General features: G+C 38.0%; 1 protein-coding gene across 1 annotated transcript in view; it reads right to left on the bottom strand.

Moving 5' to 3' along the window:
• Nucleotides 1-1,364: 1,364 nt before the first annotated feature.
• Nucleotides 1,365-27,512, bottom strand: part of kremen1 (kringle containing transmembrane protein 1) — a 53,145-nt gene continuing 26,997 nt past the window's right edge. Inside the window, exons 3-9 of the mRNA XM_088935759.1 lie at nt 24,064-24,155; nt 8,958-9,082; nt 7,776-7,929; nt 7,016-7,348; nt 5,065-5,232; nt 4,632-4,716; nt 1,365-4,324 (exon numbers count right to left, since the gene is read on the bottom strand). Of these exons, the coding sequence (XP_088791885.1) occupies nt 4,168-4,324; nt 4,632-4,716; nt 5,065-5,232; nt 7,016-7,348; nt 7,776-7,929; nt 8,958-9,082; nt 24,064-24,155 (1,114 nt within the window). The 3' untranslated portion in view covers nt 1,365-4,167. The remainder of the gene's footprint in view (nt 4,325-4,631; nt 4,717-5,064; nt 5,233-7,015; nt 7,349-7,775; nt 7,930-8,957; nt 9,083-24,063; nt 24,156-27,512) is intronic.

Raw genomic sequence — 27,512 nt, 5'->3', positions numbered from 1 at the left:
TAGCACCCATATGGATGTTAATTTTCAAGGGTCCCCCCCCCCTCTCGAACACACACGGGTTACAAGACCAAAGTCAAGACTGGAGAGTTGAAGTAGGGAGCTGCATCAGCATGCCTAGGCTGCAAAGGAACAAGTAAAGGTTTATTCCATGCTGAAAAGAGAAGAAAAGAAACACAACATTTCAGCTGTGGAGCCTTCTTCGGAAAGCCTTTTTCCAGACACCCAAAGAAGGCTTCACAGCCAGACGTTGTTACTTTTCTTTGCTTTCCTTAGGGCAGTTGCTGGAATGTGTTTTGGCCCTTGGAAAGCTTTTTTTAATGCAATTCACATGCTAGAGTCTAGGGGACATGAATGGATAAATTTCCAAATACAAGTGTTTCAGTTTACAACATATCCTTCACTAATTTTAGAATTCACGTATGTGCCATATGGCCCACAGTTCTATACTTAAAATAGAGGCTGTGAGTCTGACCCCCCTGCAACTTGGAACACATGGTAGAACAGGAACAATGGATTGTAGATCATTTACAGAGGACTTCAGAGCGATTTATGTCAGACAGATAATTATCAAATGGCAGGAAGCACTGATGTCTCTGGGTTCTTCGGTCTGGGTTGCATTGTGGACTTTGTGTAAGGAGTTTGCGTTGTCCTCCAGTGTTATATGTCATATGGGTCTTCTCAGGTGCTCCTGTTTCTTGGTAGCTGCATTAACTAGCATCTCGATTTGCTCATATGTACTGGTGAGCGCACTGTGGCGCACTGACACCCTGTCCAAAATTAAGACTCAAATTGGACCTGGTGTAAACCTCTGCATTACCAGAGGTCCTAAAAGGAATAAATGATTTTGTGATAATGATTAATAATTTGTCCAACTATATACATATTTCCACTTTCTGGAGTTTGGACTCTTAAATGCAAGAGTGCAAAGTTGAGGTATAATTCAGGTAGACACATGAAATGAAGCCTGTAGCTATATCTCAGTATTTGCTATTGCAAGAAAGATTTACTTAAATCTGCCCCTAACCTTTGTCAAGGATGGTTGCCACATTGGTAAAATATCTTAAAATTGTAACCAAAATGAGTAAATTTGTTCATCTGAGAATACTGGCACTGGTTACCACCACACCTCTTAAAATTTACTGAGATTGCAGCGCCAATTCAAAATAAAAAAATATGACCTTATTAATTTCGCTGAGCCAATAAGTGTTTACTTTTAATTTAACTCTGCTTTCGACGAAGTTTGCAATCCGTATTGGTGTTGTTGATTCCTAAAATCCCCTCACCATTCTAAAACGGCAAGCAGCAATCCAGTAACTTAGGTTTGAAACAGAAAAAAAATAAAGGAACAAATAAGGAGCTAAACAGTGACTTAAAAAACATGCATATTTATTTTACAAACGGAACACATTAAATAAAACTACAAATTAACTTAGCTCATATAAAAAGATAAGGATAACCCATTCACATCCAAAAAAGAATAATTTACTGCATAAATTAATATTCTCACTATTTTCATATACAATTCATTGGAAAACAAAAACAGTCTTTTTAGACCTCTTGTCCATCTCTTGAGTCTCTTGTCTTGCTAGAATATACCTTGTGATATTCTGATAAGGTCAAATCGCAGCTGCAGGAAGTACATACGGCATTTCTTTTGAGAAATCATGAAATTCCCAAGTTTAATTAACAGAGGAGTTCTGAGGTCTGAGTAGTATTCAGTATGCAAACACAATGTGAACTTATCAGAATAAAACTGTTCAGTATGCATGAACAGCAGAGGAAATTTTGGCTTGTCAAATAAGGTCACAAAATACAACCACTTTTTTTTTACAAAAATACACTAGTTTGTCGGCTTAAAACTACATCATACACATACTATTAAATATTATTTCAATGAACAGAGAATTATGTCAAGTTTATGGGATGAATGGATCTGAACAAACTGTAACAATGTGTAAAATGTTCCAAAAATATATATATTCTATCTGGTAGTTTTAAGTAGATACACGTTCTTGTGGAAAAAAAAAGATCCTAAAGTATGTATCTTTCCCAGAGTGCAAGTACATGCAGACACTATGATTTTGATCTTTTGATGTTTTGAATTTGCATTGAAGAGTACAGCCTCTTCACAAAAGCCAAAGGGTAAATAGTCTGCGAAAGAGTTTCACGTGAAACATGCAAACACAGTTCTCAACAGGTAATGTTAAAGATATTTAAATGACAGGTAAGTGCATGTTTATATAACTTGCATAATAGTTTCATAACTATGAGTACTGCAGACAACGTTCAGCAGGAGAAATGCCTCAAACCTTTGTTTTCTGAAGTTTTAATAGTTTTTTATCATCATTATTGCTTGTTTTATACTCCAACATGATGGTATTTTCTGATATTTCAGTGCTTTGCCTATCAATTCCATTATTTTTCTATTTATCAATGTTTACTAATATGCCACTTTTAACTTAAAGGGATGGCACACATTTTGGTGTCTTGTTTGATTTATAATACCCTTCTTCATCCATTTGACATTCTCAAATCCAACCTATTCAGATCTGAGATGTTGAGTACTGGGACGTGTGGCCTCTGGAAATTCAAGTTGTGTCAGGGAAGAAGTGGACCACAAGATGTGGCTATGCTATGTTTCTGACGAGACATTAAATAAAACTGTCAACCCCATGACAGACATGAACGATCAGCAATCACTTTTCGCAAGAGTGAGGATATTGAACCAAGATTTACAACCACCTCCAATGCAGATGTCGCTACCTAACACCCCTCTAGTTTAAAGGAGGTTAGTCTGTTTCCTGCCTCACTGCTCCCTGCCTTTTGAAGCTGCTCCTGTGGTCCAGTTGTTGTATGATGTGGTGGCTCACTATGGCAGCCACATTGAATTCCAAGAAATCTTCACTCCACCTTATGACTGGTGATTGAGCTGAGCCTTTACTGGGAAGTGACTAGTGATCTCCAGTGTTAAGAGAGCTCTTTGTATTGTAAGTTTAATCAAGTGCTAATATACAATCTAAGAAATTTGCCATTCAATTTCAGATTTTTTGTATGGTGTGAGTCAGGGTTTCCATACTGAAATTGAATTTTAATCCTTAACTTAAATTCAATCCTTACACATGCTCTTAGTTACATGTGAATTTTTATCACACATGTATTTAGTTTAAAGAGAGTCCAGAGGAGAGCTCCCTCCAAAGCTTCTGTTTGTTAATACTGAAGTGTTATCTCATGACATTTTTTATCCATAAGGCACTTGAAAATGGTCAGAAAGACAGGAACACCTTAGCGCTCAGAAAGAGAGAGTGAAACGTTTCTAGCAATCTTAAGGGGTTTTTAAATCCCATTTACTTGAAAAGACCCTCTGACAACATTGGTGTTTTTCTAGTTTCAGGAGTGGTTATATAACCAGGGCAGTCTTTTATTTGTTCTGAGCTCAATACGTTCAGATTATTTGTTTCTTTACTAATATTTATCTTCATTTTACCTTATCTTATTAGATAAATCAGAATTCAGCATGAAAAACAAGAACTAACCTAAAGTACAATGTGTGAGAAGGGCCTGTTTTTTTTCTTTCTATTCCATCAATGTAGGTTTTTGGTCCTCTTTTTTTTTGCCCATCTGGTGTTTTGAAGGTCCATGATTTGTTTTTTTAAAGCCGTCTTTCAGTGTCCTCCTGAAATAAACAGGATTTAACTCCACAACGTACGGAACATCCACTGACCGTGTAGCCTGCAGTGTGAATGCAGTAGAAGACTGGTTGTATGACTGAGTAAGGGCCCTGTCTGCTATGTGTTGTGCCGCAGAGAAGCTCTTTTGAATATCAGTAAAAATGAATTGTCAGATCCCTCAACATCTCCAGTTCAATCCATGTGATGTTTTTATGATACTTGCACGTGCCCTCTGTCGACACCAGGAAACCATCTCCCTCTGCGTTTAAGGCACCAATATTCAAGGGCAGCTCGTACAAAGGAAGCAGAAAGTTAAACCACCCCAGCAATGTCTGGCAACACCCGGCCTCCTGTCTCTACATATAGGATTGTCGCTCGTTTGGTTTGGACCGTGCTGGATGCTGCTCTCCATCACGTCAGTCTGGTAACTGTGAGCTCGCATGTTTGAGAAGTCATCTAGCTCCCCTTGGAGAATGTCTTCACAGCTGGGCATGCCTCCTTAGTTTCCCACCAAGGGACTGAGGTCCCCATGATGGTTCTTTAGCTTCTTCTTGAAGAAAGATATGGTGGAAGGCCTGTAGAAGATGATCCAGGGCTCAGATGCTGTGTTCTGACTGCAAGTGTCAGAGCCGTTATTTGATGGTATCGTCGGGGATCTGAAACCGACAATGTATCAGCAATTATGGGCATAGTCCACATAAAGATGGACAGTTACTGATCAATCAATCAGGAAAGCTTGGTTTTGATCAATTTCCTGCTAGTACAGAGCTATGCAGATAGAGGCCAGAGCACCCCCCGTACATTAGCACAGTGAAAAGGCCATGTAGTACTAACATTATGAATTTTTAATTGTTATCACTTTACACTCCATTTGCCTAGTAGTATTAATGTCCTATGCAATTTCTTTGCTTGTATTGTATACTGCATTATTTAAACAATGGCCTCAAACACATGAATACTTACTTCACTGTGACATGTAAGAGGAACTTCGCAACCATGGCTATGACAGTCAGGATCAGAAGAGCTGCTAGAGCATAGATAGTCCACACTGTTGGAGAGAGGGAAACCAAATTGAAGAATGAACACCAGGTAAAATCAGCCTATTTCCAAGCGCTTTTCATTTTCAAAAGTATACTTGTTTGTTTCTCCACAAAAATTGTGCATAGTGCAGATATGCGTGATGTATTTGTAAAATGAAAATTATGAGAGTAAATTAGTTTTTTTTTTAAAAAAAAAAGGTCCTGGGTATATACAACAAATTAATAAAGGAACAATGCTCAGTAGATTGTGCCTGATAAAATAAGCTATCCTTAATCCCACAAATGGCAAAGAGCAACAGACTCTTTACCAGAAAAGCAGAATTTGCATATTAACACAGCTAGAAGGAGCTACTGACCTGGCATGTTATGGTCTGGTTTACTCGGGCTGGATGTGATGACATACAGGATTTGAGAGGATCTGGCAGCATTTAAACTGATATTAGCCTTTTCTGTTATCACTTCTGGAATGGGTCCAGTTGGAGTGACAGGCTCCTCAACTGCTTTTGGCATCTGACCCCTCAGTGCTGATAAAACAACACATAGCAAAGCAATCAATTCAACTTCACTGCACTACACTCCAAACCACTGTCATTCAATTTAATCCACCAGGAGTGCCAAGTGACTCTAATTATGAGCCTTCAATGGTAGCAGAAGTAGAAATACAGTAGGAATGATTGTGCATGTAATTATATATAGAAATAAAGGTTGGAAATGGCATTAATGGTAATACATTTTTAGATAATAGCTACAATAATAACATACAGTTTGGTTTTCTTGGCATATTTTCTTGTTCATGTAACTCGGTGAGGTGGGAATAGCCATGCACTTTCATTTTTATAAATGTATCCTTCATTTGCAACCAGTGTATTTTGTTTTAATATCAGCTGTAAATCAAATTCCAAGCACACCACCATAAAACCTTTCAGCCTTGCTGAAAATGTTGCTGAGTGCTCAGCTTCAGAAATAAATCTGTGCTGCCATGTATTACTTTTTCCAGGATGGCCTTGAAAGAGCGGTGCATGCATCTAAAGATGTTTTTTCTCTACAAAACAGATTTTCAAGTGTATGTCTTTTATTCCTTAAGCATTAGCCTAACTTTGAAATTCAGTTGGTCAGCTTTCAGATACAAATGCAGGACGCGTCTACCTTTAATTGATGCCATTAAACCTGTCACTAATCATATTAGTGATATTATATTTCCACATTATTACATTAGTTTGGTTAACAAGGTCACGGTAGTACAGATAAAAGCAGTAGTTCTTCTTTCTGAGTAAGAAACAGGCTTTGTTTAGTGTCTATTCAATCCGAACTTTGTGATTTCAGATTTACAGCAAGCTCTCAAAGCATGAAGTGGAACAAATATTGTACGCTTGAGGCTATCACAGTGTTTGTATAACAAGGTTCAAAATATATCCAAAAATATTTTACATAACAGTGTATTTTAACTGTATGGAAAAAACAACATTGAAAATACATTGCCTTCAAACATAAAGATATCATTATCCTTCCTTTTAAAGACTTAAAAAAACTTCACCAAATTAAATTCTAACTCTGATATGGAAATAAGGTATTTCAAAGTATTAGCTCCTTAAATTAACAAACATTATTTTTTGAGAATTTAACTGTAATGTGTAGAAATATTCTGTAATATTACTCATGCTCTGGAATGTTTATTTAATTCTCTCCTGCTTTTGTACATTTTATTCCAAACCTGTGCAAACATATACTGTACCAGATAGTGTTTGCAGACTTTATAACACATGCTGTTAAATCTAACACTACATGCTTGTTTTAATACCCCAAGAGAAAGGATTTTTAAAGATGGATCTTTATTACTGAGTTTAATTCCTTTGAATAAACTATGCTTTATACTTTTATTGGGCAATAATGCATCATTTAAATGGTTATAAACAAGACTGCATGATGAAAACACTAAACAGTAAATTCACAAGATGCTGATTAGCACTAATTGTGGACTACTTAATGTTAACGTTGGTCTATTTGCACTCTGGAAACCTGTCCTAAGAGTATTTCAAAGAATATTCTAAAAAATGGACGCTTTTCTGAAACAGTCTTTAGTCTTCTGAATTGGGGTATAAATCAGTTGTTGAATGAGACACTGTTCTGATCTTTTTGTATTTAAAATGGTGTGACCATTGGAGAAGCTACACAATTTCCATTCCTAGTTACAGAACAGGAGAGGATCTTCTTCAGTCTGCAGCTTGTGGAAGAGTGTTATCTGGAAACCAGATGCACCTCTCGAGGCAAAACCCTTCAGAAAGGAAAAGATCAAATGCTTCATGGTACCTTTGTAGACCACAGCAAACCCGTGGGCCTGGTTCGTTCTGTCAGAGTAGAAGTAGAGGATGACAAAGTCGGCGGTGATGTTGATGATGCTCCGGGGGTGGTTCCTGCCGTCCAGCCTGGCCACCACTCGATTGCTGTAGCCGTCTAGCAGCTCCACCATGTCCGTTGGGTCCACAATGTCAAAGAAGGTGAAGTTGAAGAGGATGACCGAGGCTCCTGGCACCTGGATTGTCCAGTAGCAAACCCGGTTGGTCCCGTAGTTATCAGGGAAATCCGGAGAATAGATGACTCCAGATGGCGAGGTGTAGTTCCCACCACAGGCTCCCACCCGAGCTGGGAGACAGAAAAACATTAATTCTCAAAGCTAAGCAGCCTTATGAGTCTAAAGGACAAAATAATAACAATCTCCACCCGCATTATCTCCTCGTGATCCTTTACTAATCTGAAAGTATTGTGTCAATCAATTACAAAAGGTATATACAAAAGTATTTTATATTTAGGCATAAACAACTTTCTTGTTATTTTAAAAAATATATATATATATTTCATGTACAAAGAGTAGCAAAAATGTCTTTGAAAAGCTCATAAGGTGCACATTTGATATTCTTTCTGAATGTCTGTAACCACCTGGGATATCACCGCAGTGTGAATAAACACACTGTTGACTATCGGAGACCGCGCAGCCAAAAATCCAAGTTTAGCCGAGTTTACTCTTTTTATTAAAACACGTTACTGAAGGTTAAAAAAACATTCCACTCACTGTCAAAAATGATGACTCTCCCGTCACCTCCACAGGGCTGGGTGTGATCCCCGAAACATACATGATTACATTCTGTGCTAGCCGCTGCTCCGTGTCTCCGAAAGTCTGGGTCATTGCCACAGAAACAAGCATAGCCTGACTCCATCCCTGCAAGCTGCAGCAAGCACACTGTACGTGAACACCCTCAGCCGGAGAGGTATCACACACAAGCTTGGAGCAAAAGAGCTCCGAGTAGAAAGAGAAACAAGTTGATCCTTTTCTCCTCTAACATAAAGCCCGCTCTTCATGTACTAATGTTTCGCCTTTCAGTAAGACATTCTGTTAACACTCTAAAAAATGGTGCAGTGGACCACAGTAAGTCGGGCTACACAATCAAAAGAATGTTTAAACACAATTTTTCCTTGGATTGAAATCCCTATCTCCTGAAATGCACTTATAATGTCTGCAAGGATGTAAGATGTCATTTGTAGTGCGCTTTTTCTAAGACACTAATTCTAATTTTTTTTCTGAATTTGTTTCTTGACAACTTAATTCTTCCCAAAGCGATATGGCAAGATTTCAGTAAATAGGGTGGTATTTCCATATGCATAAAAAAGAGACCATATCAGTATTTCCTATGGTTTAACAGAAGCTGAATTTCTCTTTATCTAAACACTGAACATAATTTGCGTTGTGAAACAAGCTCATAATTTCCATTGCAACTCCTGATAACATATTAGATGAATCGTTAAATTTTATTGAGTATCCAGTTACCAGGTGGGGTCTATCTACTGACAGAGCTCTTTTGTCTAAAGGATGCGCTGTTTCAAATAATACATAATTTGCATGTCTGCGGCATTTGCATAATGTTCAAGCAAGTTCCATTTTGGTATTGTCATATGTCAATTTAAAACAAACAAATTAGTCAACTAATCAAATGATCCTTGTTCCACAGTTCAGCAGGCATTGAAGTGTTTTATTCCTCACGGCATACCAATTACTGACATCAAACATTGGAATCTGAATTTATTGTTTCTGTAGCTTTTAGTTGTGTTTCAAAACATAAGTTGTAAAGGAAAAACACCATTATTGTTTGCCTGACACAGGTGAAGGCTTATTATTATGTACTGGAGTTAAGCTAGAAAGGGAGAACATGAAAATGATATACATTAGAGCCATCTGCTGGATAAATAATGTAGTTACCTTGTATCTTTGTCGTCTGCAGAAGCTGATGCAGTTCTGAATGGTGAGCTTATTGGAGGTCTCACTGATGCCTGTCAAAGTAGGAGGATCCCCACTGTCTTTGAAACAGCCAAGGTTTCCTGGCACTGCCGAATCGAGAGATAAAAGGACAACAAAATAAAACTGGATTACTGCAGGAAAAGGCTGTTGCATTGATAAAACCTCAGAAATAAAATTACACATTTAAACGTATATATGCCAGATAAAACTGTGGCCCCTTATAAACTATAATTTAACTATAGGAGTTTTATTTTTTATCAATCTACAAAATAAAAAAGAGCTCTGTAGCAATTATTTAATCACACCAGAAGGATTTTATTCACTAACGCATTTCCAATGACACCAGATTTTGAGTTTAGCCGTCTCATGTTAATCCAGCTGAAAATGGTGAATTTTTAAGGTCTGCTTTTATTTCAAAGGAATAATCAGGCTTCGATCTCGTCATTGTGCGAAGATAAAAAGATGGTCTTCGTCTTTTTCTTAATGGGAGCGGGCGAACACCAGAACGGAGGAGCTCAAGCAAGTTCAGACGTTCCATTTTTGCTAGTATTTTGAGATAATGGACTCAAGAATGGAGCTCACGTTTCACATGCATTTGTATTTGTTTATGGATGCTGTAACAATGCACTGAAGTCTCGTTCTTCCTGTAGTCACAGGAGCATATGAAGCCAACAGATGGGCACTGCAGACAAAACGCATGGTTTGTCAAGCACCCACAGGCTTGCTTTTGTTGCCTGAAGCAAGACAGTTATTAATGAGCCTAGAGTCTGGTGCCCCCTGTCCTACTGGTTGGCACCACAAGGAAAGACATCTGAAACATTAAGAAGTCCTGCACTCTTTCCAGACAGACTTGATTAATATGGGAAGGGAGTCACAGCATTAGGAATCAGCCTTGTAAAGTACGAGATAAGGGCAAAAAAAAAAGTTCACAAGAAGGGAAGGCCTGACTAAGTGATCTTTCCTGTATAAAACAGACATGGTTCTGGAGGCTGGTCAGCTACTGTTCTAGACTTGTAACAATTTAATACAGCTCAGGAACTTACACTAAAAACAGGAACAAGAATTACGGTACACCAAAACCAGCATACAAATACAGAACAACAACAATTCTGTTGCTGAGAACTCAAGACTGTTGCTGAGAACATAGGGTTAAGGTTCCCAAGACACATATCACATGCAGTTGAATGCCAAATTGAATCTCTCAATCAAAATACACAAGCAAAAAAGAAAGCATTTAAATTGATGTCTGATTAATTTGGCATATTTGTGCAATTAAATAAGTTGAAGGAATCACATGAGACATTTTCTATTTTCTATTCTCAAGGAACCCAACATTTTGTGGTATTCCCAGCTATCTTCTTAAATTAACATGCTTCAAAGTCCAGCCCGAGGGTAAAAAAAAAACTACACAGAGAAACTAAAATACAGTCAATCAGTGGGGCTTATCTTAAATGCTACGTTTAAGATAAGTTCATGTCCTTCGCTTCCCAAATGAACAAATCTGAACAAGGCAGTTTTCCATAACTTATGGCAAGTACAATGAGTAACACTGTGAATGCCAGGAATTCAAAGGGATTAGGAAAGTGTCTGCTTGTTTCCTTCAGCAAAAGCTAACCGACCACATTTTTTTAGGAAAATGTGCAAATGAAATAAAATAAAGAAAAACATTGTCCTTTTGATCTCTCAAAAAACCTGGAGCATTATTACTTAATAGTACCAGGCTAAGAAAATAAACAAAAGTAACTTAGGAGTGTTAAAAAAAAACAAGCAACCAATTTTCTAAAAGGCAGTCAGTAGGTTGTTTCTGTGCTTTACTTTTTATACATTCTGAAAAAAAAATGCATTTATGTAGGCCTTTGCACGTGCTGGCTGCCACTTGCCAATGTAAACTTCAGCTAATACAATACATTCTATATTTGAATACCAGAGGCCAGCGACATGGTTATTAGTGCCAGAGTGAAATACTAGCAGGGAAAGGTGAGGCTTTTGGAAATACTGTACACTAAATGTGGTACAAAAGAATGATAAAGGATTATCCTACACAGAGTTCACAACATATTACTGATTTTCATTCCTTGCATACATTGAGGTGGAAAGACTATACCTTTATGACGACAGTTAAGAGTTTTTTTTTTTAAATAAGAGAACACATACTTCCATTACCAACATATATATATATATTTAACACCATCGTCATACATATTCATTTTTGGAATTTTGAAGCGATCTGTTGTCAACAGCTTCTTCTACAATAACTTAAAAAGAGGACTGTATTCCAATGCACTGGTGCACAAATGCTGTCTTCTAGTTTTGAGGGGTTTAAAAAGACTTCCATGTGCTTCAGTTTTATTATTAAGTCATGTCAAGACCCTGGGCACATTCAAGGGCTTCTTAGCAATATACGGTACATGTACTAACAGTATGAAAGGATTTGTTCATTCCAAAGCAAGCGGCTCCTTTGACTGCTACAGAACGTATAATGTCTGAGGTTTGGATGGCTTTTCTCTCAGTGCAGTCTCAGTACATGTAAAATTAACACCAGGCTACAACACCAGGAAGCCTCAAGCCATTGAGGTATTAAACTTCCATTACATATTCAAGGCAGTGGAAGTGGCACTTCAGGGCTCCATAACAATTTTTACTGCTGGGCAGTTGGAGGCCACACAATATCATCTGCCCTTTCTGTCCACTCCAATGCAGCACTTTAGTTCTTATATTGATCCTGCTACTTATGAATTCAATAATTCAGAAGTTTCCTAGAGCAAACGTCTGTAATGGAGTGGACTGGGAAGAGACACAGAGTGAGAAGCCACGAGCAACAGTTCAATCGTCAATGCGCTTAGGTTGGTCGAGATGAGTTCCATTGAATATTAGCTAAATTCTGGAGATAAAGGACACAAGAAGAAAATGCTACACTACTTGTAGTAATAATTGTAGTTTAGCACTTATCAGTCTTGCTTGGCAAAGGCAGAGGGACTGAAGTCAGCAAAGAAGAAGAGCTGTTAGAAAGTGGAAAGGAGGTAAAGTCTCACTAGACATTGTTCCTGAACCAGGGTTATTGTCCCTTTTCCTTTATGAGCCCTGGACCGCAGCCTCACAAGTGAGGAAAACAGCTCCCTTCTCTCCAGCTTTCCACTTGAGAGAGGGAAGTTACAATACAGCAGCAAGTAGCATTTTTGTATCTGACAGGGAATGGCATCCAAAACAATACAACAACGGAAGATGCCAGGACTAGACCTGTAGCATTCATAGAAAATAAAAAAAAGATAAGCAAAAAAAAATAGTCAGGATAACAAACAAAACAACATCAAAAAGTACTGAGCTGGCAAGTGCACTAGTACTTTTGGCAACATTACTGGCCTAACATGTCTGCAGTCAGCCTCCTCTCTGTATTATTAAAAAAAGGTAATTACAGACATAAATTGTGATGACATCTGGAGAGAGTTTTGTGGAGGACTGTGGGTGTTTCTCTTTCAAAATACATTTTCGCTAAGCAGGCGGCTTCTTAAGAGTCACGCCCAGGCTGCACTGCCAGAGACATTTTTAGTTGAAAGAGGAAAAAAAAGAAAAAAGAGGACTTGTCATACTTAATAAGACAGGCTGTTTTCCGGATCTTCCAAACAATGTATGTCCCTTTGGGCAAAATAGCTGCAGACTATTAATGAACGTTTTGGCTCATATATGCGTAAATTGTTTCTGTAGAAGATCCGAGACATGAGAAAACTTTTCTATGCAAACATTTTTAATTTAATGCTCACTTTCATGCATTTAATCCCATAAGTAGTTGAGCGTCTGAAGAAAGGTTGAGTTACTCCAGGTAAAAGAAACCTGATTAAATCATATGTAAATGAATAATCGTTATCTGAACTCAGATGTCTGGATTAGGATTTTCAATCACCACGACCCTCACCTCACTGAAAAAAGACGGGCGATTAAAACAACTAAAAACAGCAGGTTTTCAGCTACACAATTCCTTGTTATAGAAATACAGGAGTCGCTTATTGGAGAAGCATTTTTAAAATATCCTCACCTGCCACAGAACCTAATATCAGAATTGACAGCTACCAACACTGATATCAAGCAAGCAGAATGCTAATGAATACTTTACTGTATTAGTAAAAGAAATAAGTTAATGGACTACACATTGATGGTGGTGGAGAGGAGTCCCCATTACCCGTAAAGCACTTTGAGTGTAGTGCCCAGATAAGTGCTATATAAATGTAAGTATTTTTTTTGTTTCTTAACAGTGTGAAGAGCAGCAATAAAGTTAAACTTTCCATGAAGGTGAGTTGAGGTACACCAAACCATACAAAACTGTTGCATTGCAAGCTTTGAAGCAGCTTCTCTCCCTGTCTGTGTCTGTGTCTCATGGAGAAAAAGCTGGGATATGCGAAAAGACAAATTCATAATGCAAGAAATTGTATATGGTCAATAAAGTGATCTTATCTTAAGTAGTTGAACTTGTTTTGTTAACTTTCCTTTCAAACATTCTATAGCTCATAAGGAGCGTCATCTTGTGTTAATAATTGTCTAAATTATTATTATCTATTAAATGTTTTCATTGCAATTAACTAGATCCTCATAACTACTTAACAATCAAACACAAAAGATCTTCCACCCATAGTCCGTTTTTCTGGTATATCTTTTTAATTTTTTATTTATTCTGAAAAGCTCCTCTTAAAAGAACGATTTTTAAATATGGGGCAATTCTTCAGCCATGTATATTCAATCTTCATTTCATCAATGACAGTCGTTGAAGTGCAATAAGAATTTTGGAAAAAATATCCTGGGGGAATTTACTAAACCCATTGATTTGATTTCCTGAAATAAATTTTAAAAATCAGCTCATGATATTACAGCTTTCTGGCTCAAAATACATCAGTCACTGGACAGCAGACACTGAATAATGTTAAATTTTGACAAATTGCTGCTCTCCATTATCTCCACTCCATCATTGTAACATACATATTCTGCTTCAATTACCAATGTCCAAACACTGTGCAACATAAATTAATAGCTTTCTCTGCAATAAAATAAATAAAAAACTGTTGATTCTTTGAAGTCCATTCATCTTCTTACAGCACAATTTCAAAATGATTTCAGCTGTGAACAAGCTTTGCAGTCCATGTTACAACATGATCAAGTCAAAGACCAACGTTTTGCTCCTGGGGCTTTGGAGGATGACCAGCTGTTTAATTAAAGAGAGTGCAAATTTGTTTAAAATGAATAATTAGAAGGTTACAGAAACATGTCTAGAACAACATGTGATGAAAAATATCCAAAATATTTAAGTCTGGGTTCCCAACTATCTTGATTTTGTCAGGAAAATTAGAGTTGGATCTGGAAAAGATCAAGTGCTGTTTCTGGGTTTTTTCCTCGCATAAAAGATTTAGTGCTTCATACAGGCTTTTCAATCACTTCCACCTGCTTTCATGCTGGGGATTTTCTACATATGTATGCCAGAAGGAAAAAAAATTTATGGACACAGGATGTGAAAAGCCAAAACATTAAAAGGTCGATTCTTTTAAATCCTCATCATTCTTAAATGTTACTTGACAGCTACTTATAATCGGAATTGGTTTGATAAATATTGCTATTGTAGCTAACTGTGGAATTTTACATGTTAGAGTTGATACATGCCTTGCTGGTAAAAAAAATAAGCCAGTTCCTGTGGAGTGTATTGAAAAGGCATTCTCATGACACACCAGCCTCACTGCATATTCAGCCTCTTCAAGGTCTCTGACCACAAATATTCCAATGGGTACTTCATTTTTTGACAAGGCATTTGTTAATTCAGAAGTGTCCTCATTCAAGGATGCTTAAACAACACTGAAAAAACAGTGGCAACAACCTAACACCACAATAGAACAATGATGGTGGAACTGGCCTCTTATTTCAATGATGTGTTTCTTTGCTGCAGAGTAAAGTAGAAAGTATATATGTTCCATGTTATCACCTCTTAATTACCTGAGCCTGGTCTTATCTCAGCATTTGTCTAGTCTGGTTTACCGATTTTACCACATGAATGGGATCTTTCCTTACACAAAGACCATTTCCCATTCTTTATATATGACTGGCACTGTATTCAGTATGTCCATTTATGGCCATTTACTGCTTTCTTTAAAGCTCCCATGCTAATCTCCCTGCTAAAAGCCGTAATCTAGCTACAGAGTTGGCAGCTGCTACACATCACATCTTACCTTATTGTGCTAATAGAGAAAATTCAATCTCATTCCCTAAAGTTTAACTTACTCTATTTGCTTAGACAGCAGGTAATTCACACTAGAGAACTAGATGGCACTTAGACAATGATTCTGAAAATAAACCTGGGTCACATGATTACCAAAAACAATCTCTATAAAATATGATTAAAGTTCAGTAACGAGGAGATACAGGGATCCCAAGTAGTGTGAGGAGAAAAAAGCTCTCTGCAGTTCAGACCCTGCTGTTGGCTATAAGCAGTGTCACAGATGCCAGGTTTCACACATTCTGAGGAGGCATGCATGTTGTCGTGCTGGTATGAGGGTTAGAGTGCTAAACTGAGTTCACTGAGAATTGCCAATTCAATTAAATTCCAAAATAAATGTTTTAATTAAATATAGGCCATGAGTAACATATTTTAGGCACTTTAGTGACAGTCTATTGCTCAGAGTCTCAAAAGAGAAAGATGCACTCAAGCATATCTTTCGTTCTTCTGTTGCACCACTGTGCAAAGGTTAGGAGATTAAAATCTAGTTAGTATCCCTCTCTTCTTGGTAAGGGAGGTTCCTAATGCTCCTCTGTAACTGCATGTAAACAATCTGAAGAATTTCACCTCCAGGCTTGTAGCCAGGATCACAGAATCCCGTCTGAAACTAACTGAAAAGCAGGTAATTTAGATAGGTGTCTCAAACTCATTAAATGGAGTCATTTTCAGATCTTACAAAAGCAGCTGTCCTCCCACTGCTTTTCCTTCCATCTCATCAATCCTGCTCTCCGGACACAAGTAAGAGCCCCTTAGTTCCTGAGTCCAGACAACTTGGACATTTCTAATTACCTTGCAGTTCAGAACAGAAAAAAGACCATGTTATAAACATATAAGAAACTCCACCAAAAATGATCTCAGGAAAGAATGCTGTGAATATCTACTGAGCTTTCATACCTTATAGGTTTCATAATTTGCTTAGAATGAGAGAATAATATTTCTCTAGTAAAATAGAATAGAATATAGATAAATAAATAGAATAATCTATAGTATATAACTCCAGTTACTGTATATGGATCAGTGTTTTTTTGTCTCTGCCTTGAATCTCTCTATTATCATGCATATTTGTGCCAAAACGTAACAGATTATGGTATTCCATAAGGCTTTAGAGTGGGGATTTGCATCAGAGTGCTAAAAAGCAAGTAAAACTAAATTGAAAACCAAGGAAAACATTTAATCTGTGGGGCCTTCTTTAGCCTTCAGGAAGGATACACAGCCATTGTATATGTTGATTTTACAGCATCATAAGCCTCTTGAAAATCAAAATAATAACACCTTTTCCTTTTTTAAGCACTTCAGGAAAAAAATCATTTCTGCATACTAGTGGTTCCCAACCCTGGAACTAGGGCACTACTGTGTGTGCTGGTTTTTATGGCTATAACTGTTCAGGGCCATGGTGATGGTGAACAATCTATATAATCGTTCCACTTATATTTACACTTGGTTTTAAATTTGGTTTACCTGTTTGTACACTCACTACAGAAACAGCATTCTCTGGACCCTACTTTTTCCATACAGGACTAACAGTAAGGAGCCCCTCCTCAGCTTGCTGACCCCTATTTGTGGGTAAACAACTCCTAATAAGTAATCAATTTACAGTGAATAGGAACAGGAGGGCATAACTATACATTCAACATTCCCACTTTTGAGAATCCATCTGGTGACACTTGCAGGCAGTACACCTGAATCAAAGACGTTCTGAAGTTTGGACATTAGTAGAGGGGGGATACCAGTCAATAAATCCCACTGAAACTGTTCAGAGGCAAAAACAATACCCCCAATTGGAAAGTGAAATCAGGTAGCACTTGCTTAAGAACTCTGGAGTAAAAACCTGGAGACACAGGGCTGGGAACTATCATTCTTAACAATGTCTGTGTTGAACCGACATGAGCGACAACGTTCTAGTGTGTCCAGCTGGTCAGAACCTCTCTGTGTTTTCTAGTTCTCAGATGTCAGACGTGTTGAGAGTTAATGCATTCCATGAAAGAGGGAATTGTTTCACCAAAGTGCAGAGGACTTTCAACAGCATGAAGTGACCTGCTCTCAGAACAGCGGAGCATTTCGAGTGGATGTGATGACTTGGTAATTGAATTTCCCCTCACAGATGTTTAATTTTGAGAACATGTAGTAATGCAGCCTGGAAGATGAGCTGGTGTCTTCTAACATCCATTAAACCTCATTTTAAAAATACCATACCATCCATTCACCAGATTCACTTTAGAATTCAACTAGGCTTTATTAACGGTTTTATGCAACTAAAATGAGCATTTAAATGTTTAGATGTAGAGTATTTCCTAAAACTCTTTGTTTCTTTTTCCATTTTTATTGCTTCTAGCTATTATTTTAAGTCATCGTCTTTTCTACATAAGCATAATTTGACTATTTCTTTTGGATTTTAAATCTAAAATCAAAAAGCAGCCAACATTTAAGGTGGCCAGCTAAAGATGATTAATTCAGATTCTGATTTTCAGCATTTCTTTAGATGCATTATCAACAACCTGAATCTATAACTTACCTCTCTATACATGCGGTTTATGGACTAGTTCAGAAGGGTAGAAAACATGATGGGGTTGTATGAAAGATGTAGTATTGTCTTTTAGAATTTGTTTTTATTCAACCTTAAAACCTACAATACATCATAACAAGAATAACTGAGCTTAAAGTTTCAGTTTTTAAGATAGGCACTGCCTACGGTACTATATCTTTTTATGCCTACATATTTAACCATTTGAGCAGAAGGGTTGTACAGTGAGGTACAGTAGTGTTTTTAATTGCTTCAAGCAAGATTTCAAGGAGGCATTTTTTTTTCTCTAAAGCTGCTGGGAAAAGAGAAAGAAAGTCATGTTCTTAAGAAACAGTATCTTTGACATATTTACCCCAAAACTCTCCTCAGATGAGAAACATGCCCTGAAACATGAAGCAATTGTTATGCTTCAACTCAGAAGGGATTGTCCCCTGTATTAATACATTATGTTTACCAGTCTAAAGAAATATGACAGTGCAAGCTGATTCTTTTTTTCTAAAGAAATGAATGCAGGCTTAATTGACTTTTTAGATAAATTGATAAATTAAGGTGCAATGTCAAGGTAGTTACCACTAAAAATAAGTTGACAGCATTCCCAGAACTAGTTCTCCACAAGTACAGCATCTTCCTGTCTTATTCCAATTAATAATCTCTTAATTATGCAAAGCTTACTAGTCGCCTTCACTGATTTTCATCATCAATCAGATTGATAGATCGATGCAGACCAACTCAGCAGTGAAGACATGGGTTCTTTAGAATTTCCTAAATGCAGAGTCAGATAGATCTTTTGACAGCTGTGCCTCTTGCGGGATAGTGGATCTCTTGGCTAATTCTGATTAAATAGACTGGGCTACAGTCTGGCTGAATGCTAACCAGCCATTCAGCGCAATAAATAAGAAATTATTTCAATTTTAAGATTTTAAATACTTTATTGTACTGCAGAGAAATAAGAGAAGATCCACAGCACAGGTCCGTGTATTAAATACAACATTAATAAAGTATCACTAACACACCTGTTATAGGAACAAGTAATAGGTTTATTCCATGCTGAAAAAAAGAAGAAAGAGAACACAACGTTTCGGCCGTGGAGCCTTCTTCAGGTGTGAGAGAGACAGGGCAGTAGGCAAAGGTAAAGTAGCGGGAGAACAAAGGTTGGGAGGGAGGAGGAGTGAGAGGCGGGAGCAGGGGACAGAAAGAGAGGCCAATCAAGAGGTGTGAAGTCAGAATGGGTGCAGAGAGGTGTGAAATGAAACTTCCAATGAATGGAGAAAATTTAAAAGAACAGTAGTCTGTCGTTAAGGGAAGGGAGAAGGTGTGATCCTAGCTGCAGAATAATTTTAGTTTCGGTGGTCTTTCTGATGTATGAGTTTGGAAAACCGTCTTTGAGAACACAGACGGAGAGATTAGAGTGGTCGTGGCCGTCAGAGGTGAAATGAGAAACAATGGGCTTGGAGAGATCTTTACCACCTACACCTGTTATAGGACTGCCAGCATATACAGTCCTTTTGAGCAGCAAAAGTACAGAAAACACTGTACCTGGATATAAAAATCGCATTCAAGGCTATTACTTGCATTCTGGAGGATTTATCTGAGCTAAATGTATCAACGCAGCACAAGAACATATTTTTGATTTAACATTGTTGCTAAACGAGCTATCCTGCAAAAATGCCTGGACAATACTGGGCCATTCCACATCCCACAGCTGTTGTGCAGATTCAATATGAAAAGATTGCTTATAGTCTGGAAGGTAAAATAAACCCATTTAAACAGGCATGGGGCCCTCTAGAGACAGATCTCAACAGCTCCAGAGATAGAAAAAGTTGCAAATAATGAGAGTGTTGCGAGATAAAGAGATTAAATAGTAAAGAAAGAAAGGAAATGCGTACAGGAAATAAAAGGAAAGAAAAAAAAACATTTTAAATAAAAGAGATGCCCTCCAAACTTGAGGGGATAGTGGAGGGGTGGAAAACAAAGTGTAGTTACCGTTGTGCTTCAGTAATTTATCTGTAGAATGCTGCCAAACTGAATCTAAGAAGCAACTGACCACACATAGATGAACTGTAAATGAATCGGCAGAAGTTTTACAATTTAATCCCTGGATTAAACTCCAGTGGGTTACTGTAATTCAAATGAAATGAATGGGAACAGTAGACAATGCAAAATTCTTATTGTAATCCAGAGTTTATTCCTCTTTGGGTGAGTTCATCCCAAAACTGTTCAGTGTCACCGGGGGATTCTGTGGAATTATTGATGAAGATACCAAGCAGCATGCTGGCTGATCCCACTTCTCCCTTCAACAATAGAAGCCCCATGTTTACCTTTTTTTGGTGGAATGTTCTGGAAGTTTGCCAGGTTTGTCTTTGTAAATATACTGTTAGGGAGCTGTAATTTAGCAGTGCAGTGATCTGGAAAAGGCTTTATGCTCATGGAATGTTCCAAAAGTCGTGTAGCAAGTTTTTCTTGGTTCTTCTTCAAAAGATATCACCTCACCTGTTCTCTTTTCATTACTCTGCTAATCTTCCAGACCATCCCTTCCATTTGTATGAAATCCCCAAAGCTCTCTTTTATTCTCTTCCTGTATACTACGTTTCAGGTCAAACCCTATGTTGTTTTCTTTCAATCTCCAAAGAAAACAGGACACAAACAGGATTTCATAGAATCCAAATTCAGGATGCAGGATATCTACATACTGTAAGAGCAACTGGAGTAGAACAACAAAAATGCAAAGACATAGCAGGCTACAAGGAATATAAACCTTTTTGTCTATTTAAAATATAAACTCACACATGTAGTGGACTTCATAAAAAACGTTATATTGTTATATTAATCATTGGGACCTTTTTGTAGTCAATATATTCTTTTGTTTTAAACAAAAGCAAAGTGAAATGACCAATACAACAAACCTCGCTTTGAAGCTCCTAATTGCAAACACTGACAACATGCTGACGACTTACGGATTAAACAGGAGACAGATATTCAGAGAGAATCCAAGAATTACAACGATACAGTCTGATCGCACATGCAAGTGACAGTTTAAAAGTGGAAGAGGAGCTGGAAAAATGTAATGTCATTTACAGGAACTGGGATTAAGAAAATATTGCCCCTGAGGTAAAGGGATTGCAGATAAAAAAATATAAAAAGCCAACAGACAACTTGAAAGATTTTAAGAACACATGATAACAACTATATTAGGTCTGTCTGAAAATCTAAGACAAATTACGCAGATAATTCAATGTTATGTGTTGACTATGTTCGTCTAATTTTGGCTGCACTGCATGATGATTTATACCTTCTTTACACCCCATTACCCATAAATGTCTTACAGCGATAAAACCCAGTCCGTCTCAAAAATGCCGATAGAAAAAGAACCACAGTCCCAATAAATCAACGCCTGAACCGAGCCGACCCTAGCAGTGCATGTTCCAAACTTCATCAATTAAAGCAGTATTTTTCAAAGTACTTGTAAAGCTTCTCCTTACCTAGTTAATGGGGTTGGTGAAAATATTTTTTTTTCATGTTTGTGCAACCAAACACAAATAACAACAAATTAAGAAAAAAAAACCCTAAAAAAACTTTTCAACTTTTCGGGAGCAAAGAGGTTTTACATAGACATGCTGTTTACATTTAAAATATGGTCAAGACTGGCTGCCCGAGGGGGATGTCTTCCTTCAGAAACATAGTTTTATGATCCCCATGACATACAATGGTGGGTAGACAAAGCCACCAAAGGATCCTCAGAGAGGCTGTGGTAAAAGTAGAAAACCAAAATTAGAGAGAAACTCTGAAGGGACTGGGGACACCCTTCTCTTTCTTCAAAACCGTGGTTCAGATGCCAGGATGTAAGTGACACACAATACAGAGAGCGGCAGACGTGCACAGAAAGGCAGAGAACGACAATGCATCCACTGTGCCACACATCTGAGGCTGGGCAAAACGCCACGCTGTGCTGTGACGCGTTTTACTGGTTGACCTGCTTAACAACAGCTCATTCCAGTGGTAGTCCCCAAAGAAGGGGGGAATAAGATCATTGATGTATTCTCTTCTTAAATATCGTGCATTCATTTTTCCCATTTTAATGCAGAGCGAGCGCTGGTTGTCTAGATCCTGGCCTTGGGAGGGCTGGAGTGTCCTCAGGTTTTCCAGGTCTCTTAAAACCACCAGCACTTGAAATTGATTCCATGAGCTGCTTTAGGCTGTTAAGAACTGGGCTATGATGAAAACCTGTGGATGCATTGGCCCCTCTCTAGTTCACTCACTTTGAATCTCCCCTCAAAAACGCAAAAGTCGGAGACAGTTCAGACTCACAGTCAGTGTGGCATAAGGCAGAGACGCACAAACTGCTGACTATGCACTAAAAATGAATGCAAAAAAAAGTGGAGAAAAATTGCCGGGATCAGCAATGTGAACGCCTCTTTTGTAATGAATTGTAAATCGATAGGGAGAATTAATTCTATAGCCATCAATTATTTCCAGAAAAAGTGACAGAAAATATGAGGGTATGAAACTTGCAGAGGCTTTATGGAAGGACATCTTCTCATGAAACACAGTAATATGAACACAGCTGCATCAGATAAGTGGTAACGACTGGATATCGCAATACCATTTGTGTCCTTACTGGTAATGTATATCAGACATTCCTGTTTAGAGTGTAATCGATTCAAAAGATCAATCTTAAACAAAATGTTAATATTTCCGATCAATGAATAAATAAAAAAATCTGAAAGGACATGTATAAAGTATCATTTGCCTATTGTGTATAACATAAGAGGCGTTTGTGTTTATACATGTTTAATATGTGACTAATTATTCAGTTGATTTTCAGGTCTACATCACCTCAAATGAACCCCATCTATTCCTCATACAGTGTTGGAACCTGAGAAAATTCCACTGAGAGATGGGTTACGGCAAGGACGACCACAATATGAAATCAGAAAGCCAGATTACAAGGAAATTCAGTTACAGCTGGCTGTTAATAATGGGTGGCCTAAAATTGCAGAGACAAGGAATTGACTTAACACAGCAGCGACAGAGACAGAATGCCTAATACCATTTTCCCTGGGGGCTAATCTTGTAATTCAGACAAACATCAGGGATTCATAACCCAAATGAAAAGGGCACTTGTGTGAAGTAGGTCAATTGTAACTCTCATTAAAAATGGAAATTGGCTTCTGTTTGCCCGTACACTCATTAAAGATCCTACCACGGCCTGTCTGCCAGCTGGTACAATTTTGTGCTGCATAAGATAACATCAGGTTGATGTATTAAGTGCCTGGGCCTATTCACACTGCCCTTGTGCTGTTAGTGTTTTACCCTAAAGGGCAGCACTGACATTTCTAGGAGTAAGGGTGGCCTGAGCAGAAACAAAACTGAAAAGGCCCCCCCATCTTTCACATTTAGCCCTGTCCCTAGGGGTGCATGTGTGTGTTCATTCCTCGTTATTAGCCGAGTCATGCTCCAGTCTCCATCTTGGATTGTTCACAGTGACCTGGCATGGGATTGTTGTGAAGGTGGCCCATTGGCCAGACTCGAAAAAGAGTAACAACACAATTGACTAATACTAAGTTTCAACTTCCTTAATATTGTTTCATCCACACATATAGAGATGGTGTTTACTTTAGGTTTCAAAATTCTTCTTTATAACCAAATCAGATATGTGTGTGTGTTTAGGGGGATGGTGATCGATGCACATACACAGTTAACATTTTGTCAAATGTAACCACAACTTGTCTTACTACTTTCTGGACAGATGACGTAAATCCATCAATTAACAACAGGAATTCATACTGCTTATTATTTGTCAGGGATGTCCAGTATTTCATTCATGGTGTTGTAAGAATGTAGCACCAGTGCTAAATAAAATACGAATCAAACTGGCTTACATTCAGTGTCATACCAATCTGCAGAACAGCTATTTTTCACAAAAGAAGCTTTCAGCTACTTTCAAGGTGGAGAGCCCTCAAAGGCACACAGTATCAGCTTGCAGGGAAAACAGCATACTCTGATAGCTAATGTAAAATCAAGCATGTTGGGACACAGTGTATAAGCAGTGGGAAGCAATTAAGAACCACTCCCCCCCACGATATTAGAGCAATTTATTTTGCATACACAAATTACACAGTTCGCAAGCATTTTTAAAGACAAACAAAATTATTAAAAATACCCCCCACAAGTATTTTTATTCCTTCTTTTCATGTAGGTATACAGGTGTTCAGCCAAAACAGTTATTACTCCTTTTTGTTTTGATTGATGGTTTTGTGTTCTTGTTTGATGGGAGAGAAAAAAAAGAGGTCAGCACTTACTCTGGCAGGTCGGAATGTCGCAGTATTTCCAGTAAATCCCGTCTTCGTGATCCGCGATGTAACACCAAGGCCTGACATCCCCATCAGGATTTCTGTGGACGAGGAGAAAGCACGGTCACCCATAAAAGCAGGGGGTGGGGAGGGAAAGAAAAATGTGTCATCACTTCAGATTTACTGAGTTCATGCCAGGATGAATCCTTTCCTCTTTATGAACCTCCCCTTGAGGTTCTTAGCTCCCTTGCTATGCATCTCCTCCACAGGATGGACAGCACAGACAAAAGACTGCCACAGCAAGCGGGGAACGGCTTTGTTAGTGGCATCAGGGGACCTACGGGTTAGAATCGGCCTGTCAAATTGGTCACTGGGTTTTCTAGCACACTTAACAATCATAAGGCAATCATAAGGCCTTCAAAGCCAACATTGCTGGATAGTTCACATGCAAGGTCTACAGACAGTTGTTGCATAAGAACAGTGTCCCTTTCAAAATACACATACTGCAACTTCCAAGATTATCTGTTCCTAGGAAGCCAGATCTTCATAATAAAGCCCACTGGAATTCATTACCTCGTTCTTTTCTTTGCCATAATATTGCACTAATGAGAAAATCCCCTCAAGCTATTCAGATCCAATTCTTCCTTTTGTAGTTAGGAATCTGATGGGTGTTACCTCCTCTCTTCTTTTGCTTTCTAGCTTCTTGCTCTTTTTCATGCCCTTTAAAAAAGTTTTAAATAGAAGGAGCAGTGAGCCCAGCTATCTTTTATGAATGATACTGTTTTTGGTTTGTAATTGGATCCCACAATGAATGAGGTTACATGTGACGTTTTTTTTTCCCCTCTCTGAAAAAAATCTTCTTGTCAATCCAATCGTAGTTAAGTTGCAGTGCACCAAAAAAAAAGAAGGGCATTAGCATTTTAACGTAACACAATGTTTTAGGTCTGTCTTTAATCATACAGTGCTGCATTCAATTAAAAAATAAACAAACAAAATTGCCAATATATGTCTGGTTAAAGAGATGGCGCAATACGTGGAAGTTGCAAGCACATAACATTCACGTTGATGCCTGTCACTGAAAGAGAATAATAAAAAAGAAAAATAAAGCTGCTTAATTTTAGGGATATCTTGGGCAGGTTCAGATTAGTTTGGATTAGTTTGATATGGGGATCAGCAATCCCCATATGCCTGAAAAGGTCCATTCAACAGCCAATGGAACTTATCCCTGAAGAACAGAGTGTAAGGCAGGACTACACCCTGGAAAGGAGGGTTTATACTTATAATATCTATATCTAGTTTAATCTGTTTGTAGCGGAAGACAATGAGACCATGAGGTCATACATGACACTTCAGTGGAAGGATTTTGAGATCTCTAGAGGCAGGTATAAAAGATGCAGTAATAGTACTAGACAGCAGTCTTGTTGTATCATGGTTTTCTCAGGACAGGGTCTATTTCACCAGAATCAATTTAAAAGGAGTTTTCAGTTTCAGTTTTTTCCATATTTATCTTGTTAACCCCAGGAGCCAGTCCAAAATATGATCAGAACTGAAAGTGAAGGGTGGGCACAAGAATCTGCATTGAAAAGCCTTGAAACATGAAATAAACCAGGCCAGAGCTAAGGGTCTTCAATTCTGGCTAAAACACACCATCTAACATTCTGTGTGGTTTTACAGTAAAAACAATGTCGTGAGCCCAATTCATAAAACTCACAGTCCATGGGAAATGTAACACCTATATTAGCAAAAAGCAAATTCTGAAATTAAAAAAAAAATCACTGCCTCTCCAATGGTTGGAAATGGTGATCTCCAGAGCTGAATTTAGGCGAGAGATATGATTTTAATTTCCTACAACACACATTCCGAAGGTCTTTGCAAACACGAAAAGACAACTTTGATCGTTAAAAAAATTCAGAGGCAAAAATCAGATGACAGATGTGCTGAATATATTTGATGCTAAAGGCATAGTCCTTGATCTAAACCTAAAAGATTAGAAGAGACATGTGAACCTGGATTTTCCTAGAGACAGACCTTTCAGATCCCGGGAGCTCACAAGTACAAGGCTCACTCACTTGCTGTTTTGCAGTTTTAACAAGGGACAACAAAGATACCCAAAATTACAGCGTGGTAGCATAAAGGTGTCTGATATATACAAATCAGGAGAAGAAGGAGGAGAACACAATTAAAAACCCTGTACAAAAGGACAATACTTAAGACTGACTTTTGCAGACATTCTAGCCTTTGAAGGAAATGCTGTTGGAGCACATTTTCAATGCTAATGTTAAACAGAAACATTTCTTCTGGTCATGTGCAAAAGACTAGGGGCTGCTAACCAGGTGATGTTGGTGCTAATCCATTGCACTATCAGCCTCACTCAGTCTAAATCATTCCAATCCTCTTCATTCTGCTCAGGCCAGATGGAAATATATACAAAACCTCTTGGCCTATTTTTACAGAAAATATACAATACATGTACCATATAAATATTTATTGAACTCTACAGAATTATTCAGATTTCCACATGGGGTTAAGAAAAAATTAAAAAGAGGGGATTCAGTCGCTTCCAACTTTAACAAAATAACTATGAGGCAGAGAAGGTGACAGAATTACAGAGGAACCCAAAAATGAATGGAACTGAATCAAAGACTTACTTGGCACTGAGCAAGATTTCTCAGAGTGCTTGAAAAAGGAGGAAAAAAATCAAAACCAATTATTTTCTACATACAAATACAAATGTTCTGAAAGAACTACCAGAAAACAGAGTTTCTGAATGCTTTCCTATTTCCTCTTTTCTGGACAAAATCCACCTTGTTTGAATATGGCAGAAAAGCTATGAAAGAATGGAATTTAAAGTAATCATAGAGGCATTCAGAAATAGGAAAAAAACTAACCATGTACCTGTTCGGGCAGCATTATGTCAATTAATCAACACAAAGCCTACAGCTCACGGTGACTCAGTTTCATCTTCTGGTTCTCATGCAAAGGTGACATGATGCCAACCTCTTTCCAACATCAAGTTCAAGCCTTGACAAAAGATTCAAGCAAGACCAGCCATTTATTCCCTCTTGAGGTTCTTTGGAATTCCATTAGAAAGGAATCACATCGCCCTTCAACAGCAGATGTTCCACGCCCTGACAATATGTGAGCAATGGCAAATTATGGAAGACACATTTAGGCATGCACCGAACTGAATATATTACAGCTTAATTGGGGTAGAAGACACAGAGTTTCCTCTTGCCCTTTAATGGCTTATTCCTTGGGATTAATGTGTTCTTTTTTCGGTCCAATTTCTCAATGTTTTTAGTTAAGCATTTTACGGCGTGCTATAAAGATGAAATATGAAAGCTGTTAGGGTTCTTATATACTGCCAGCCCTTTCTTTCATGTCAAACAGCATGAGGAAGGCCAACAACAGATCTCTGAGAAGGTTAAGCCCCCACCCTCAGAGAATCCCAGCTGTAA

The sequence above is a fragment of the Atractosteus spatula genome, chromosome 17 (genome assembly GCF_055471065.1).
Source record: "Atractosteus spatula isolate fAtrSpa1 chromosome 17, fAtrSpa1.hap1, whole genome shotgun sequence".
Classification (NCBI taxonomy): domain Eukaryota; kingdom Metazoa; phylum Chordata; class Actinopteri; order Semionotiformes; family Lepisosteidae; genus Atractosteus; species Atractosteus spatula.
This window is presented reverse-complemented; position numbering and strand designations above follow the sequence as displayed.